The sequence below is a fragment of the Diorhabda carinulata genome, chromosome 3 (genome assembly GCF_026250575.1).
Source record: "Diorhabda carinulata isolate Delta chromosome 3, icDioCari1.1, whole genome shotgun sequence".
Lineage (NCBI taxonomy): Eukaryota > Metazoa > Arthropoda > Insecta > Coleoptera > Chrysomelidae > Diorhabda > Diorhabda carinulata.
This window is the reverse complement of record NC_079462.1, coordinates 9127829-9145492: the sequence shown is the minus strand read 5'-3', so window position 1 is coordinate 9145492 and position 17664 is coordinate 9127829. Positions and strand designations below refer to the sequence as shown.

At 31.1% G+C, this 17664-nt stretch overlaps 1 protein-coding gene across 1 annotated transcript in view; it reads right to left on the bottom strand.

Moving 5' to 3' along the window:
• Positions 1-77: 77 nt before the first annotated feature.
• The window catches only part of LOC130891051 (XK-related protein 6-like), a 29552-nt gene continuing 11965 nt past the window's right edge, over positions 78-17664 (bottom strand). Inside the window, exon 4 of the mRNA XM_057795555.1 lies at positions 78-17626. Within this exon, the coding sequence (XP_057651538.1) occupies positions 17363-17626 (264 nt within the window). The 3' untranslated portion in view covers positions 78-17362. The remainder of the gene's footprint in view (positions 17627-17664) is intronic.

Sequence of the window (17664 nt, the reverse complement as noted above, 5' to 3'; positions counted from 1 at the left end):
TCATAACAAATTTATTTTTGATGCAACCAAAGTATCGGGTTATAAAATGGAGGTAATTGATTAAAAAACGTATCACATGTTGTCAATAGGGTATATTTTCAATAAAATATTTCTAAATATATGATATAGTACATACACATTGAATAAATTACATTCACAAAATTCATAATATATAAAAATATAGTTACTTTTTCAGGACTTCATTATTAGGAAGGCACAAATATTCAATTTACTGAACTCGGTTGCCAGACGAATTCTAAACACTTCAACTATCAAGCAAAAATACGACCCTTTTCTAAATATTTTAGTAGCAATGGCAAATGGGTAAAATGTAATTGATTAAGAGTTTTCAATTAAATAATTTTTGTATAATCTGATATTTTTTCATTATACACCCCTTCAGAGAAATTTTTCATCACATGCTTATGGAAACCAGGGGAGAAATTTACACCTGGTTAATGAAATCAAGAGTTTTAACATTTAGTCATGTAAATGAATAATAATTATCTATGGGATCCGAACAAATGCATTTTTTCTAAATTGGCTTCAAGTATAGTTTGCTTCAAAATATTTCTTCTTGAGTTCCAAATAGTAAACAATAACTGTGGGATAAGATGGAGAAATTCCAAAAACATTCTGCTATTGCTACTAATGTTGCCATCTAGTATAGGACCGTGTAAACTTATTTACCAAGCGACGCCATTTTGCATCGCGAATAGTGAGTTTTTTGTTATAAAATAAAAAATTTAGTTACAGGTAAGCTTAAAAAGTGGTTTATACCATTGAATATATTTTTCAAAGTTGATTATTATACATCGTATATGATTGTTAGATTTTATCCTTAGGCAAACAAAAGAAACTGTTTTCGTATTTTGGGGTTATGGGAATCATGGGAAATACCAGTAAGGGGCCGGTATTACCCCGTATGGAATTATAAGACATGTTATTATTAGTTTGTAAAGTAATGTATCCTTATCCACTTATTTTCAACTTGGTAGATGCCGCGTTACAGGAAAGAACCACAATGAAAAGAAAATGAACAAAAGAGGAGGTACAAAAAACTCTTGAAGATCAACAGCCAAGAAGTTCGGCATACCCTTCAGTAAGCTACAAGATCGGAGAAAGAAGAATGTGTTTGGTTAATCATTCCGTGAAAACTATAGACTTTACAAAAAAAGTGTAATAGACCTTTTTTATCGAGGAAAACTTACCCTACAAAGTGGTACTTTTTCTATCTTCATCACAGACTGAAATAATGGGGAAATCGATGGACCTCTGAAGTTTCTCTCAAATCAATTAGTATACTTTGTAATATCAACCTTTTTACATATAATATATTTTTTTGGTATAAAATTGCCTCCACCGACTGGGCTATTAACCAATTTGCCAGCTTTTATGGGAGGATAATTCGGTGTTCGATGCTGCTCTAAAAGATAAATTTTGCTGTAGTCTTTGTCAAAATAAACGTAAAGACAGTGTCTTTTTTATTATTTGGCATATTTAGTACTCTATATACTGTGACAACGTGTATTATCCAGTTCAAAAGCAAATAATTTCGAATCTTGATGTTAGTCCAAACTTGAATCTTCATGGTTTTTACTGACAACGGCGCATTTGGAATCCAACCGTCTTTAAGTCCAGCACGAGTTATTTTAATGCATTGCGTTCTTTTTGTCGGAAATATTTAAACAGTCTAAAATTTTTTTTAGTATCATGCGTACCACATCAGCTCTCATCATTAAAGATATTGAATCGATTTTTGTTTCCATATTTTGTTATGTCCCACAAATTCACCGCATTCCTAAGCAGTATGACTCCACTGTTGCACATCTTGTATCAATCTCACGGTATTTAGACCTCCATATGTTAAAGAATTTTCTATGGTCACATTGAATATCAGTACTAGTTGATTGGGATTACCAACTACTTAGGGAGGATTTTTACAGGTAAATATTCGATGGTTGTTGAGCAACAGATGAAATATCTTGGAACAAATATATCTGTATAGCAGAAATTAATTACAGTCAGTAAAATATATTTTTGAGTCTTTTTTTAACGAATTGCTTATCAAAATCAAGATAAATGATGAAAGTAACTACTGATTAAATAGTTAAGTTTAGTTCTTCCAACATCAATTGCAGAAGACAATTATGCGAGGAACAATCAATATTTCATAAATACGCACGGCACTCATATCAAATTAAAAACTGAAAAATTATGTTTACTTCCCGTATAAAATTCTGTAAATGTCTAACAAACCCTCAGTCCACGTGGGCTCAACACCTCCACTGTTTACCAATGAAAACATCGAATCGTTAACATAAATGCATTTCTATTGGTCTAACCTGTCGGAAGTCTACGATAAGCAGTGGCGCGATCAATTTAATACATAAATTTCTTTAAATAAATAAAAATATGGCGTTCTTTAGACCATGGGCGAATGACGACAATTAAATTGCACAGTGTAGTGAGAATAAAGACAGGTATGAATTTGATAATGAAGATTTAGATATACAAACACAGCAAGTTATTTTAATATATTCGAATGTTGAAAAAAGGAAAATATTCAGCAATCTGATACCGAAAAACATGTAAAGAAAAACTGAAATCAGTTGACAAAGCTACTCAAGATTCTATATGTAGGACAATTTGTAGTTTATATAAGGAGAACAGGGTGGCGACATTAGAAGTAATTATCCAGGATACAATTATACCGGTTTCGAAACTTTGCGTCAAAATTGTCAGCATGTGGTTTTAAACACAAAAAACGGATGGCAATAACCGAATCGTCAAGGATAGTTCGATAGCAACAAAATTATTTGCGTCAGATAAAAAACTACCGAAATTCTAATAGACGAATGGAGTACAAAAGAGCACAGTTCACGTCTGGTACCCTGTTTAAACCAAACTCCTTTACAGGCAGGTTCATTTTACTCGTCTAATTAGGTTTTATAATTTAATTTTCAGTTGTTGCAAGTTAACGAGGTATAATGATTTTTTACTAAGTTCCAAATAAGACTACAATTAAGTGCATCTATATAAACAATGGCGTATATAGCCGTTCAATTTATAATGATTCCAAAGCTTTTTAACGAATACTTTCTCGCATAACACATACATTTTTTAAAAGTATTTATAAAATGAATAATATCTACGTCTATGTTAGATGAAACAAAAATGTCGGCAAGGGTTATTATAATCTGCAATTGATATTGGAAGAAATATAATTGTAGAGGTAGGTAAATTCAAAAATCAGAGGAATGGTCAAAGGAATTAGAAAAGTATGTCTCATTTAGTTTATACTGAAAATCTAAATTTCTACTTATATATAATAGATATTTTAAACATTAAAGAAAATGAGATTCTTCCTCGACTATACCTTTTAATTTGTACTATTATCAAAATCAGACTTCAAATAATAAAATCTAGTGAAATTCTTGAAACTATGAGATTTTACAGTTCTATAATATCGCAGTTTTGCTTGAAAGTTGACTGAGCTGAAATTGTATAAAATAAAAAATTACTCTTATGGTGGTGATTCTGTTTAGTCTGGTTACCAGATGTAAATGTTTCTACAGTGTCAAATAAAAAACCTCATGTGCACCAAAGAGGATTGGTAAGTACATGATAATAAAAATCAATATCATAGTTATCAGATCATCTAATTTTGATTCATTCTATTATGGATAGATGTTATTTAAAAAATCAATAATTATCTTTAAAGAGGTGGAAATTAATAATTAATTCTTCTCAAAATCGATTTTGTGTAAATAAAATTGTCAAATTAGGGACGTGAACCACTGATTTATTTAGAATTTAGATAATTCATTTTATAAATTAAAAGGGTTCAATCGTATTGATATTAATGTTTTATTATTTAGACACCACCAATCCTTTATATATTTAAATTGATGTAATTGAATCAAATTTAAATTATATTAATATAATTGAATAATATATCAAATTATATGCATTCCAACTTTTATTAAAGTAGATATCACAGAATTTCTCAAACACATAATTGTTTTTTTCTTTGTTAAAAAGCATCAAATTTAAAGTACCAAAAGAATATTGCAGAATCAGTTCTTATTTTTATTTTTTTGTTTTCAAACCTAGAACTGGTTTGATGCAAGTTTCATCTTCCGAATTGTACCATTGTAGCAATCTGAATTCTCTTCAATCTAAGTTGGAATTTTTGTAACCTTTGATAAAGTTAATACTAAACACACTGTTTACTACAGCCACAAAGATGGAATTTACATTTACAATGAAATTGCGCATTCTCCCCAAGCAGTGAGGTTTTCAATGACTTAAAAGTTTCCAAGAAATGTTAAAGAGGGCGAGATGTTAAAGCCACATTGCCGCTTGTCACTACTTCTTAACAATGCCACGTGTAATGAGCACGTTTTATTGTTTATTTTTCATATATCTTTATTATATAGAGGATTTGTACAATTACAGTTTATTTCATTTTGAGTATTACTACGTCATCAAAGTTATTTTCATCATAAATTAGTGACCTATCACAACAATAACCACGTTTCTTCTTCAGGGTAAACAGTGTGTTCAATTCTAGATTTTAGTTTCAATTCATTTGTCTAGTAAAATAATAACAAACACGTGACATTCTAAATAATTACTTAGTTCTCTCTACAAGATAAATAAATATTTTTGCACACTTCAAACAAAAGCCAAACGTTTACCTTAAGGTACTAATTACAAATATATAAATAGAAAGTAAATATCACAAGGGTTTTACTAACCTAATTACAAAAATTAAATACACAATAGCATATAAGTTCACTTTTATATCTTAAAAGCATATAGGTATAATATTATTTTATTTTAATTATTCATTATTTCAGTTTGCAGCGACTTCACAATTTAGTTATTTCATTGTTCATCACTTTAGGGATTTTGCAGAATATTGAACAAGTTAATGAAAATACTGTAAATAATTAGTCCAGAAGGAATCGGCGCATGAGTACCGAAAACTGTTCCACCTCGATTTTTTCATACGATCTTCTTCAAATTGCCCTACCGATAATACAAATGCATGTTGCAATGGGCAACCCCGTGCCATATTGTATAAACAATGGCAAAGAATTGTTATTTTTCCATCGGGCAAATTTGTTTTAAATTCTCTATTGAAATACAAATAAAAAAATTCCTACAACTTTTCGTGGTAAACTTAATATTTTTCGAGATTAGTTTTTAGAGGTTCGAAAAATTTGGGTAGAGTTGAACATCGTAAATCCGGACTGATTCGTTCGTATCGTAATTTTTAGCTTCTGAATGTGACACTAGATGGCAAAACCATACATAATGATAGCATGAAGAATATGTTTTTATAAAGTATTTAATCTTTTTATTATTATTTTGTAGATGGCGCCACCATAATGCATTAAAATGTTCGAATGATCTAAAATACGGAAAAATCTAAAATCGATGTTATGCTGTACTTTTGACCCATAAAAAATAAAAATATTTTTTTTCAATTCTTCATACAATGGTTGATATTCCTAATAGAGATTTTAAAAAATTCATTGTATATACCTATTTTTTAATTGTTAATTACGCGCGCTCACAACACATCGGTCTTTCTGTGTCCTGAATCACTTTTTATCATTTATCTCAAAAACTATTGAATTTATAAAATTGTTAAAGGAAGCAATGTTATTGATAAAGGAATTACCTACAATTTGCAAAGCTGTTCAAGTTGCAAGTAGTTCACAAACCTTAGTCATTCAACAGCAAAGTAATTTATCGACCAAAGAGATAACTGTTGGAGACGTCATTGCTGGTAATAGCCTAAATATTTCTATAAACGCTTATAATAATTCAAATTTAACCATTAATTTCAATAAGTAGTTTGTTGTATTTTAGTTCAATTTTGATTTCAATTGTTTTCCATTAAACAGGTATTATAATATTATTTGTCATATGTGTTATATTTTTAAATATAAAAAATATTCATCTAGATTAGATGAGAAAAATTTTAACGATCACAATATTTTAGAGGGCGGGAAGGTGTGTAATATGACACTTTCTAACCTTCAGTGACTTTAGTGATGACAGCATTGCATATATAATTGCAAATAAATATATTTTTCATGGCTCAAAATTAATCAAATTCGAGATTTGTCGAACCTTTAAAAATATTAACTTTACCGTGCAAAGTCGTAGGACCTTTTTTTTCGTATTTCAATAAAGAATATAAAAAAAATTGTCCGGTTGAAATACAACAATTCCTTGCAATTGTTAAAATAATATGGCACATGGTTGCCCCATGGCCACATGCATTTATATCATCAGTAGTGCAATTTGAAGAGGATCACATAAAAAAATTGAGGCAGAATAGTTTCCGGTACTAATGCACCAATTAGTCCTGGACTAAATATCAAATTTGGTTGTCACAGAATTTCAACAAGACTATAAAGTAGCGTCGGATTTTAGATGGGTCTTAGGGGAATGAAGTCCCGGGCCCCGAGCGGGTAGAGGTCTCGCAAAATTACTAATTTGATCATTCATTTTAAAAGAAATGTTGGATGCGTAACAAAATTTGCAATTTTTTCCACAAATTGTTCGAAAATATTACTTTAAAACAATTTCGAGTTGATTTTGATATTCTTAAGTGGAACCTGAGTCGATTTTAGGCCAACTACTAATTAATCCGACGCTGCTATAAAGGATAGTATTGAAAATAAAAATTCATCATCTATTCAAATATATAGTTTAAATCAGGGATTCCTAAAAAGGTATAAGTCAGTTTCCTGGGAAGTGGAGGTAGTGTAAAAAACACAAACTCAGATTTGTAACTTTCAAGATACTCTATAAGTTGTGTTACTTTAACAAAGTTAAAAGAATGACTAATATTTAAATGGGATGTATCATTGTACTTTAAAATACACTAGTACGAGATTAATAATATAAAATCCATAAGCAACATTCGAAGTATTTCTTTGAATTCACGGTTATTTTTTTACAAAACGTTGAAATCTTTACTCGAGTACTTCTGCAGAATGAAGTTTGCGGACTATCAAGAGGATCTTGCTAAGAAGTTATTTTTGAATCTGTGTTGGTTTTTATAAAAAAAGAATCGAATTTGAAAGAAAATATTAATATTTGTAAAAATTATATTTATTACTTGGTCGATAGCTTCGGTATGTTTAACATCCATACATTGGTCTTTGTGAGAAAACTCCTTTATAAAAAAATTCCATAGCATCACAACAATAAAAGAAGCCAATTGATAGTGCAAAAAGAATTTATCTTCATAGCACAATCAAAAAGAAGTTTGACAAGGTCTATAAGACGCTCGGATTGCAGTGCAACATTACCGAAAAATATCTTATTTATCGCATTTCCAAATATATTTTGGAAAAAGGTTCAGTGTAGTTCCAAACGAATGAGGAGATTTAGTGCTGCTAGTTACAAGTATTGAATCAAGGTAAGATAGATTGGTATATAGTCACGAAAATCATCCATCCTTTCTTATTATTTAATTTTTCTTTGCGATTTTGATAGTTTTTATAAAAATTTATGCCAAGCAATTTTTTGTAATTACTACTAAGAATTATTAATTTCACTCGACATTTACTGAAATTTATAACTATTTTATTCAATTTTTTAACGAGAAATAATGTCAAGTTTACTTGAATAATGGACCACTAAGGTTTTAAAAAAATTGAAAAAAATGATTATGAAAGTATTTGGCTATGGGGTTTAAGACATCATATTATTTTAAAATGGGGATGTCTTCTTCAAAATGGTTTGGAATCTCTGATTTAGAATATATATTGTAGCACTATAAAAAGTTTACTAATCGGTTAAGCACACTTCAAATTTGAGGGTCATTTTCAAAGTATGGTTAAACTATTTAGTTTCTCGCCATTTCAAAAAGCAATCCACGGTTAGTTCACTCAGTTATTTGGTTTTTAAGTTTCATCCTGCTGAAACGCCGGAGGCTTATTGAATTTGATGGTGAGGGTGTAATAAATGGTGTAGAGTTTTTAATGAATAAAAGACAAAGGTTTACGATGAAGAACGATTTGGACGGCTAAATGTCATGAAGACTCGACACAAACATTTGATTGGAAAATCCGTATACAGCCCTAACTTAACACCATCAAACATTCAACTGTTTTCAAAAGGTAACGACTTTATCAGTGAAAAGCACTTAGAACATGATAAGTTCAAAGTTTTTAATAACTGGTTTAACTAAGCTGGAATTTCTGGAACCGTTGGTGATATTCATAGTGAATACACGCGTTTCGATAACCAAGTTATCGTCTTCAGAGACTGAAGGTAAACTGTTTACCATAGCATCAGACAGTGTAATCGTGAGTGTAGTAGTGGTGGTGTAAACAGTGTATTCAACAGGTTTAACTGATGGGATCCAAAAGCTAGTGCGATTACTTCACAAATGTTAATAGTGACTAGGTTGGAAATTATAAAAAAAATATTTATTTTTTACTATGTGATACTATTTACGTTCATATTTCAAATTCTTATTACTCCACTACAAAACAATTTTTATTTAAAAAGTGACCCTAGTAGAAGTTTTGACTTTAAAGTTTTAGTGAACTATAATCCAGAAATTGGAGTACTTGTGACTAAAATTGCTTACAACTATTCGCTGCCGATTTTTTTTATTGAGATCCTGAAACACTATAATTAAAATAGATTCAATTTGTTGATAAATTACATACAATTAGTTTACAATTTACAATGTACACCAACGAAAACGTACTGAAACTATATAGAAAATATTTTGGAGAGATCTTAAACAATTCAAATTTGTGAGAGAACACTTAGACCCTTCTAAATAGGCAGTACCGAACCGAAACTACATATTTTGGCGCCTCCAATTTTTTATTAAATAATTGTATTAAAAAATTTTCCATGCTTAGTCATAACCGCCCAATTTCTTCCATCCAGTTAGCTTATCTAGGAATGGTAGATGTTTCAAGGTTAATATATTATACAATATGTGTCTTCGAAGATGAAAAAGGAATTTACTAAGTTTGAATTTCTGGAATCTTTAGTGATATTCACGCAGTTTATGCTACCACTATACCTACACTCACAATTATACTGTCTGTTTTAATCGCTAAGTTATCGTCTTCAGAGACTTACCAATACCCACAATTACATTGGTTATTGTCTTGGTCATCAAAATGCGCGTCAGAGTCATTATGACTGTTGATGTAATGATAATGTAAACACTGTATTCAGTACTAATGTATCAACACCACCATCAATACCGTTCTTGAAAACATTCTGAAGTGAAGTGGAAGCAATCTGATTATTGCAGCAGAGACCCAGACTGCTGTTTTTACAAAAAAGGGTAGCACTGCGACTCGAGATTTGGTCCTGTCTGGTAATAAAATATCACCAGCATCGAAAATTCGCTTGTTGGAAGTTCGGGTTAGAAACTGTGTCCTGGCTTAGTCACGTGACCGATTTAGTCAAGGCAATTTCACAAAAGCTTGGAGCTATATACTCCGCACAACTTCTAATCCTCTGCAAGGCTTAGATTCGTCCATCTTTGGAATATTGCTCGCTCATTTGGAACTCGGCTCGCACTTATAACCTGAGGATCCTCGACTCTATACAAAAGGGAGCAATTCTACTTATAGGCGATCCAGAATTGGCCAGAAACTTAAAACAGCTTAGAACATAGAAGAAAGATTACTAGCCTGACTGTTTTAACGATACTACCATGGTAAATGCTCTTACGAGCTGTCCAACATAATCCCACCTAGAGCAGTTTTTGCAAAAGTTACTCGATAAGCAGACGTGGCTCATGCTCAGTTCACCTACTGAAATAACGATTTTGACCGTAGCCATTTCATATTCATCATCTCCAGAAAATTTGACTTAAACGCTCTTTAGTGATTTATTTGTTGGTACTTTTTTTTCTTGATGGCATGTATCTCAAATTTCTTGTCACTACCATTGATCCAGCTAATAGAGGACAATATTGCATACGCTGAAATCATATTAATTTGTGATTTTCATTTTTCGAATTTTTCAATCATATCCGGATACTCTCAACATTTCTTGGCCGCTAGATATAATGAAGAGACATAATCAAATGGTCTCTAAATTTATACTCTGGTAGACCTATACTAACGAATCATTGGAAAAAAATTGGAATACGCCCCCGCACGGATAAATTTGAACTATACTTTAAAAAATTGTTCTATCGCAAATGAAGTGGATTTTTTCCGGTTTTTCTCATTAAATCCTAATAGTTATACTTTCAAATAAGTTTTCATTGGGTCATCTTGTATTTGGAATAACCATCATCAGTAAGTGCATCATTATTTTGTCAATTTTAATCATTCAACAAAGTTCAGAATTATTTGAAATAGAATAGAGTTCAACAAAAAAATTGAACGATTTTTATTATTCTAAAAAAGAGGAACTGAATTTCAACATTTTCAACTTATTTTAAAATACTGGCAAGATACTACTTTTGAGCGTCCTACTCTGTCTATTTCCAAGATAATTCCATTCAGGTTGAATTCAACGAAATTATAGGTGTAAATACTAATAATGATTATTTAATTTCACAGAAAATATTTCAAGTTTGACATAAAAAGAATAGTACCAAAAATTCTACATGAAACAATTGAAACGCAAATGCTTTCAATTGTACTACACTACTTTCTTCAATAAATGTGAATTTTAGTAAAGTATTTTGTATCTGTTTTCAAATGTGGGGAAAGTAAATCATAATTAGATTTGATGAATTCTCTATTTACCTTTTGCAAATTTTTCAATCATATCCCTTTCATTGTTTTATTCTCATTAAAAATTACAAAGCCAATAAAGTTTCACATGAGTATCTAAGATCGGGCATGATCGTAACTAAAATATTTAACAATAAGGTACAAACAGGGTGTCCCTAAATTTGACTTCTTTGGATCAAATTAAGCCTATCGGGATAGGGAACTATTCGCAAACGCATCCTTTCCAAGATAGAGGGTTTAACAATAAAACGATTGTTTTGTCAAATAATTTCAAATGGATTGATCGATTGTTATTGAAAATTTTTGACGATTATCAGGTTGATAAAATATTTTTTTCCAGAGGTGTGAAGCGGGGGTCAAGTACTCTTTTTCCACCCCCGAATTCCTCGCCACTGGATAAAATGTTTTTTTTTCTTTCAATTTTTGAATCCTACCATCATTCCTTAATAAAACAGTAATAACATTTGACTACGCTAAAATCAACCGTTTTCGATTAAAACATCATTTTGTGACCGCTCTTATGATTCTTCCGAATCAACTTACATGAATAGGTTAATGGTGTCCTACAAAATGATATTAGTTCGTTAAACTACACGTTTTCTTCGAAAAAAATGTTATCTTCTACTACGCTAAAACGGTTTCCATAAATTTTTTTATTAACATTAATGCCATGGAGATGATAATTTCACAAATAAGTCATGCAGAATAAAAGTGTAATATTTCGATTAACCCTTAAACGGGCATGGTATCATGTTCAATATTTTTTTTAAATCGGCGGTTAACCTTTGGACCTGGATCCTTTTCTCAGGGCACAAGGAAATTTCATTGTGAATGTGTTGGTCACACTGTGTAACGTCCAACGTAAGTTACATTTATCAACAAAAAGCTGGCAAGGTATCATATATGATACTTTATTGAAAGATTTGTTTCAAAAATTTAACAGTTTACTTGAGGTCTAAATGATAGGAAGTCGTGAAAAGAAGAAATCTTAAACACAATAAATTCACTCTTCACTCTCTTCACAGCATTGATAAGCGCACATTGCAGAAAACATTAGGCGTATTAGAAATTTCTTCTATTGCTACTTGTATACGGCCAACAAGATTTTCCTCATTTTCTACCGGACTCTGAAAGACGAGAGACTTCATATGATCTGACATAAAATAATCAAGGGAAGTAAATTCGGAGCCCTAGTTAGCCAATCAATTGGCCTACCTCGACCTATCTAGTTCTGTTCATAAGTGGCATTTAAATGGAGTCGTACTGAGAAAAATGTACAGAAACTCCATCATACTGAAGTTCTGGTAATATGTCCCTTCAGAATATCAAATACATTTCTCGGTTTAATTTTTGAGGAAACATGTATTAATAACATTTTTTTCGATGATAACAATTTGTATTGTTTTCTTTGATTTATTTCTCTAACTACACTTTTAAAAGCAGAGTGGTTTTTCACTTGTAACTTCAGCGATTCACTATTGTATAGAGATAGTAAGAGAGCTTTTAAATTTTGTATAACTTATCAAATAGTTGCATTTGATGTTTGTCAATTGTTGTTAGCGGTTACAAGGATGAACATGTGAACACTGATAAAAAAATTTTGCAATGTATTGAGGTTTTCAAGTTACACAGATGATAAGTTTTAAAATGAGCTCACTATATTGACTTTTTATTATAAACCAGAACAAGGACCCTGATACAAGAGAGCATATTCTTAACGAAGTGCAATGTTGCGGCAGTCAACAATATTGTATCCTAATAAGTTGGAGCGAACAACTCCGAACTTAAATTACTAAATCATGAAAAGTTTTAAAAACTATTATTGCAAGTTTACAATACAACCTTCAAGTTGTTCACCTTGTATAATTAATACTGTCTTTACAAATTCACAGAGAAAAGAACAGATTAAAGTCTAGTTTACATTAGGCCATCGCTGGCTGTCAGTCCGGTTTTTTCCTGTGTGTGTCTTTGTTGCTAAGAACAATAACGTTGCTTCTAATTTTATTTTTGTTGGTAATACATTTCTCATCAGAGTGTCTAATCTGAATAGAGCTCTGTATAAGTGAAAATAACTCATCAAAGTTTTCAGCAGTAACCTAACCCTAACAAAGCGGAAGTTCCAGTTATAGGTTTATCCCTTAACCGTTTGCTTATCCAAAGTCGTTTCGCTTGTTTTTTCTAATATATCAATAAAATTTTCTCTTAATAGTTCAGAGATGTTCTTTGAATTTATTATTTTTCAACTTAAAAAGTGTGCACATCCGAAGAAAAATCCGCCAATGAATGGCAGGAAACAGGCCAACGCTGGTTTATCTGTAGGACTGACGCAAGCATTACTGGCTTCGTATAAACATTGCTTAATGTTATTGTATATACCAATATATTTTAAGTATATTTTTGTCACTTTGCAAAATTTTTATTTTATATAAATATGATCACAGTTTTAAACATGTTAACAAATAGAGTACTAAATTCATATTTATCACATACCCTACAAATTGTTTATCAACAATAGCTTCGTTTCAGATTGCATGTAGAATTATTTCTGAATAACTTAACTGTAAAATAAATAATATATTTTTCATGGTATAAGTTAAAATTATTTTTCTGGTTTAGTTACATCAAAAAATCAGTTAACTTTCTAGTTTGATATCACTGGCAATGTTACATTATAGTCAAAAAACTATAACATATAATTAGAAAAAATTACAATTCAATTATTTATGCATTCAAACCAAATAAATATTTCAACAGAAATTTACAACAATATTTAAAATATTTCAACCCAGATAAAAGTAAATTATTGGTTTTAATGAATTGGCGTTGCTCGAAAAATTTGTAAGCATAAAGGCCGCTTGACACGATGCAATGCAATGCAAGACGTGATATTTCTTGATCAAAAGAATGCGCAGTTGAAGTTCATCCGATTGTTCCATGCAAGAACTTGCACTTGCAAGATTAAGGCCACGTCTTTTTGTTTCATTTACTCATGGAGTTTTTGTTATGGACAGCCATGATGCAATAACTAAGAGACTTGCTTAATGTCAAAAGACGTGCAATATTAATCTATGAAATATTTTGACTTTGGAAAAAATTGCATGCAATTTCTTTCACGTTGACTTGCACCATGTCAAGCTACCTTTATCGATTTGATACCATTTTCATTCCGTGCAAGTTGCAATTCTAGGGAGAAGTCCAGTTACTTTTGGCGTCGAAACCAACCTGTCATCAGGCCCCAGAAGCAAGGCAGCAGCAGATATAATTGTTCATTATACTCAAGGTCTCTTGACAAGATGCAAGACAAAGAACAAGAAATTGCATGCAATTTTTCGCAAGATCGATATATTGCACAGACGAATATTGTACGTCGCTTTGCATTATGCAAGTCTCTTGCCATTGCATCATGGTTGCCTCTTATCAAAATTCCATTAGTAAAAAAGTAAACAATTTCTTAACCTCAAATTCTATTTAATATTTTGTGACCGATTTTTAATGAAAATAACAAAGCTAAGTAAACAAGAAAGAGGCCATTGTATCACTGATGGACAGAAAAGAGCACTAAATAGAACAGGAGGAAACATGAGTAAAGCTATAGAATTAGGTGAAAAAAACATACAATAATTAGTTTCACTTATTTTCAACTAATTATGAGTGAAGAAACATTTGAATAACTCCTAAGGAAAATAAAACGTTATATCAGCATATTAGAAACTAATTTTTCTCTAGAATTGCAACTTGCACGCAATAAAAATGACATCAAACCGATAAAGTTGCCAGTGCGGTATCCTGCATGAAATAATAAGCAGAACTTCATCTGCGTATGTTTGTGATCGAAAAATATTGCGTCTTACATGGCATTGCCGCTTGACATGATGCAAGGCAATTTCTTGCAAGATAAATAATTATAGTTCATAGACAAACATTGTATGTCGCGAGTAAAAGTAAACAATTTCCTAGCCTCATATTTAATATTTTGTGGGCGGTTTAAAAATGACAATATCAACGCTAGGTGAAGTAAACAAAAAAAAAGTGGTTAGTGCATCACTGGCAATAAAACTGCTGCTGCCTTGTTTCTGGAGTCTGATGAAAAGAAAAGAGCACTCTGGTGACGGTTGGTCAGGCCCTGGCTAGATAGAACAAGAAAAAACATGAGTTTAGCTATAGAATTAGAATAAAAAACAAAAATTACTTCAGAATGGACGAAGAAACATTTAAAAACTCCAAAGAAAACAAAGCTTAATATAATTAAGGAATCCTTGGCGAGAGACCTAATAAAAGTAAAATAGTGCCAGTGCGGGATCTTGCATCAAACAATCTGCTGCACTTCATCTGGGCATGCTTTTAATCGAGAAATAATGAGTCTTGCATCAAGTCAAGAGGCTTTTCGAAAACGATAATGAAAACCAGTAGTGAATATAAGGTATTACTATATTGAAAAACTTGTTTGGCCCCTTTATTTTCAGACTGCGTAGATGTTAGAAAATAGAAATCTGTATAAATATAAAATATAAAGTAACAATTGTGAAACATGATTAATAGAAGGTGGCACAGACTCCAAATTTAAGAAAAGTTTAATATTTTTTTGGATTGGTGTAAGGGCTTAGCTTAAGATACATTAGGAGTACATTTTTGAGGAATATGTTTCAAGTTAATGGTAATATACCATTCTCTATTATCATTAATTGATATTGAATTTATTCATTGAAAGTAGTAGTTTCTGTTTACATGTGCTGGTAATCTTCGAAGACCTACCCTTAATTGACAGCGTTTTTTAAATTATTTTTTATTTTGAAAACAGAATAAATGGAAATGCGGCTCCGCCAAGCCATAAACCACAATTTCATAGACATTTCATACAGATAACGCAAGGTTGAATTAATTTTCTAATAAAAGTTCACAGAGATAAATCTGCTAGCATGAGATATCAAGTTGGCGCAGTTGACACAAATCTGCATTCTGTTGATATTTCGTTACTTTTGTGTTGTACTCGTGTTTTTATTTTTCTGATTATAATTTTAATCTCTAAGTCTTTAAAATGTTTTTCAATAAATGTTGTATATTATATTGCAAAATTATAATTTTAATATATTTGTTCCCAAATCCTCATAAACACATAGAACGTTTTAATAGATGACGAATAGCTGAAAACCATATTGAATAAACCGCAAGGGATTTACTATGAACTTCAAGCTATGAAATTTGTTTAAATTAGATCTAATTATTTATTTTGTAGCATTTTAATTGGATATTTTTGTTAAAAATAGATATTTCCATCATATTAATAAATAGTAACACGTATTGTTCAGGTTTTTATTATAATTAAATAATTGTCATTACTTCAAAGACCCGATTTGTCTACGTTTCGCTTGAGTGAGGAAATAAAACATCACTCAATAAGCCATGTGAATGACACACAGATGGTGCTGTCAGTGTCAAATCCATATGACGTTTACAATGAACCAACTTTGTGATAGCCATTTAATCATTGCTTCTTGATATAGAAAATACTATAAGTTCAGCAATAGCTTCAAAAGTATTTTCCGGACTCCATCGAAAAGAACCATTTGTTAAGGGATTGCTGAATTTAAACGTGATCGTACCGACACCGATGATGATGGACGTTCTTGTCATTCAATTGAGGTGGTTAATTCAGAAAAGAGCAATGGGCCTATAATCATTCATTGAACATGGTTAGCTGTCTTCTATTTTCAGTACACTCCTACTATCTGGTTTTGTTATACACATAAAGTTTTCTTTTGAAAAAAGTACTCTCCTGGCAAAAAACCGAAATATCTATCAAGATATTCTATTATGCCCCTAATTCCAATACATTTGAGCAAAGTTAAAATGCTGCGAGGTACCGTCAGGTATTAAAGAAAAATTTCACTGCAGTTTTCTTTTCGTTTCTTGGCCGCAAATGGGTTAATATATCCCCAATCTTCTGAGTTGATATATTGCTCCTCTTTGAATTTTGTGACCACTTCTCATGTTGTGGATCAAACTTGAAAAGATACATTTCATTCACCTTATAAAGTGAGGTTAGGTTAGGTAGTAGTAACCATCTAAATATAGGTGATCTGAGGGCTACGCCTCTGATGAAAAAAATTTTAAACACGCTGGAATATGGATAATTACAACGGGTACTGTAATGTTTTTATTTGATAATACGATTTCGTGTTACTAATTACATTTTTATTTTAAAATCAGTTTTCTATTACTAGAAAACGCAAATAAATTAAAATTAATTTTTAGATGTTTATGCTACAAATATATGCCACCCGCTATTAATTTCTAAAAATATCAGTCTGGTTATTTTCATAGTAGAGAGTGAAACATGCAGTGAAATTCAATACCATTCATTACAATTTTGTGAAACCAGTAAGGGTTATTGAAATTTTAAACATTTCATTATAAATTTCTGCATTCAGTGTAACCCAATTTCATAGCGAAAAAAAAATTCCAAATACTCTGCGATTTATAAATGAAATTTTCCTTTCCAATAGTGCTTTGGGTTGATTTGTGGCCCCGAATGGATTCCTCAGTTTCGTATAAATTTCAATCATTGATTTAATTGACGTTTTTCGAAATAAAAATAAATTTAATTAGGTAGTTGCTGCTACGGCCACAGCAGCTTGTTGCCTGTTATATCCTGTACTTAAACTGGGATGAAATACTTTATAGTACAACACCATAAAAACAATTCCCAAGAAAAAGGGGATAACATTCAATAAAATGATAGGTAAATAATATACTTTTTCTCTCACAGCTTCGTCTGCAGATATTATCCATACCACGTTGGCTATTGTGTTTTCAGCGAATAGTACACAATAGAAAATTACGTACTTAAGGAAAGTTCGACCTTCAACCTGTTTTAACAAACATAATTATTACATTAAATATTCAC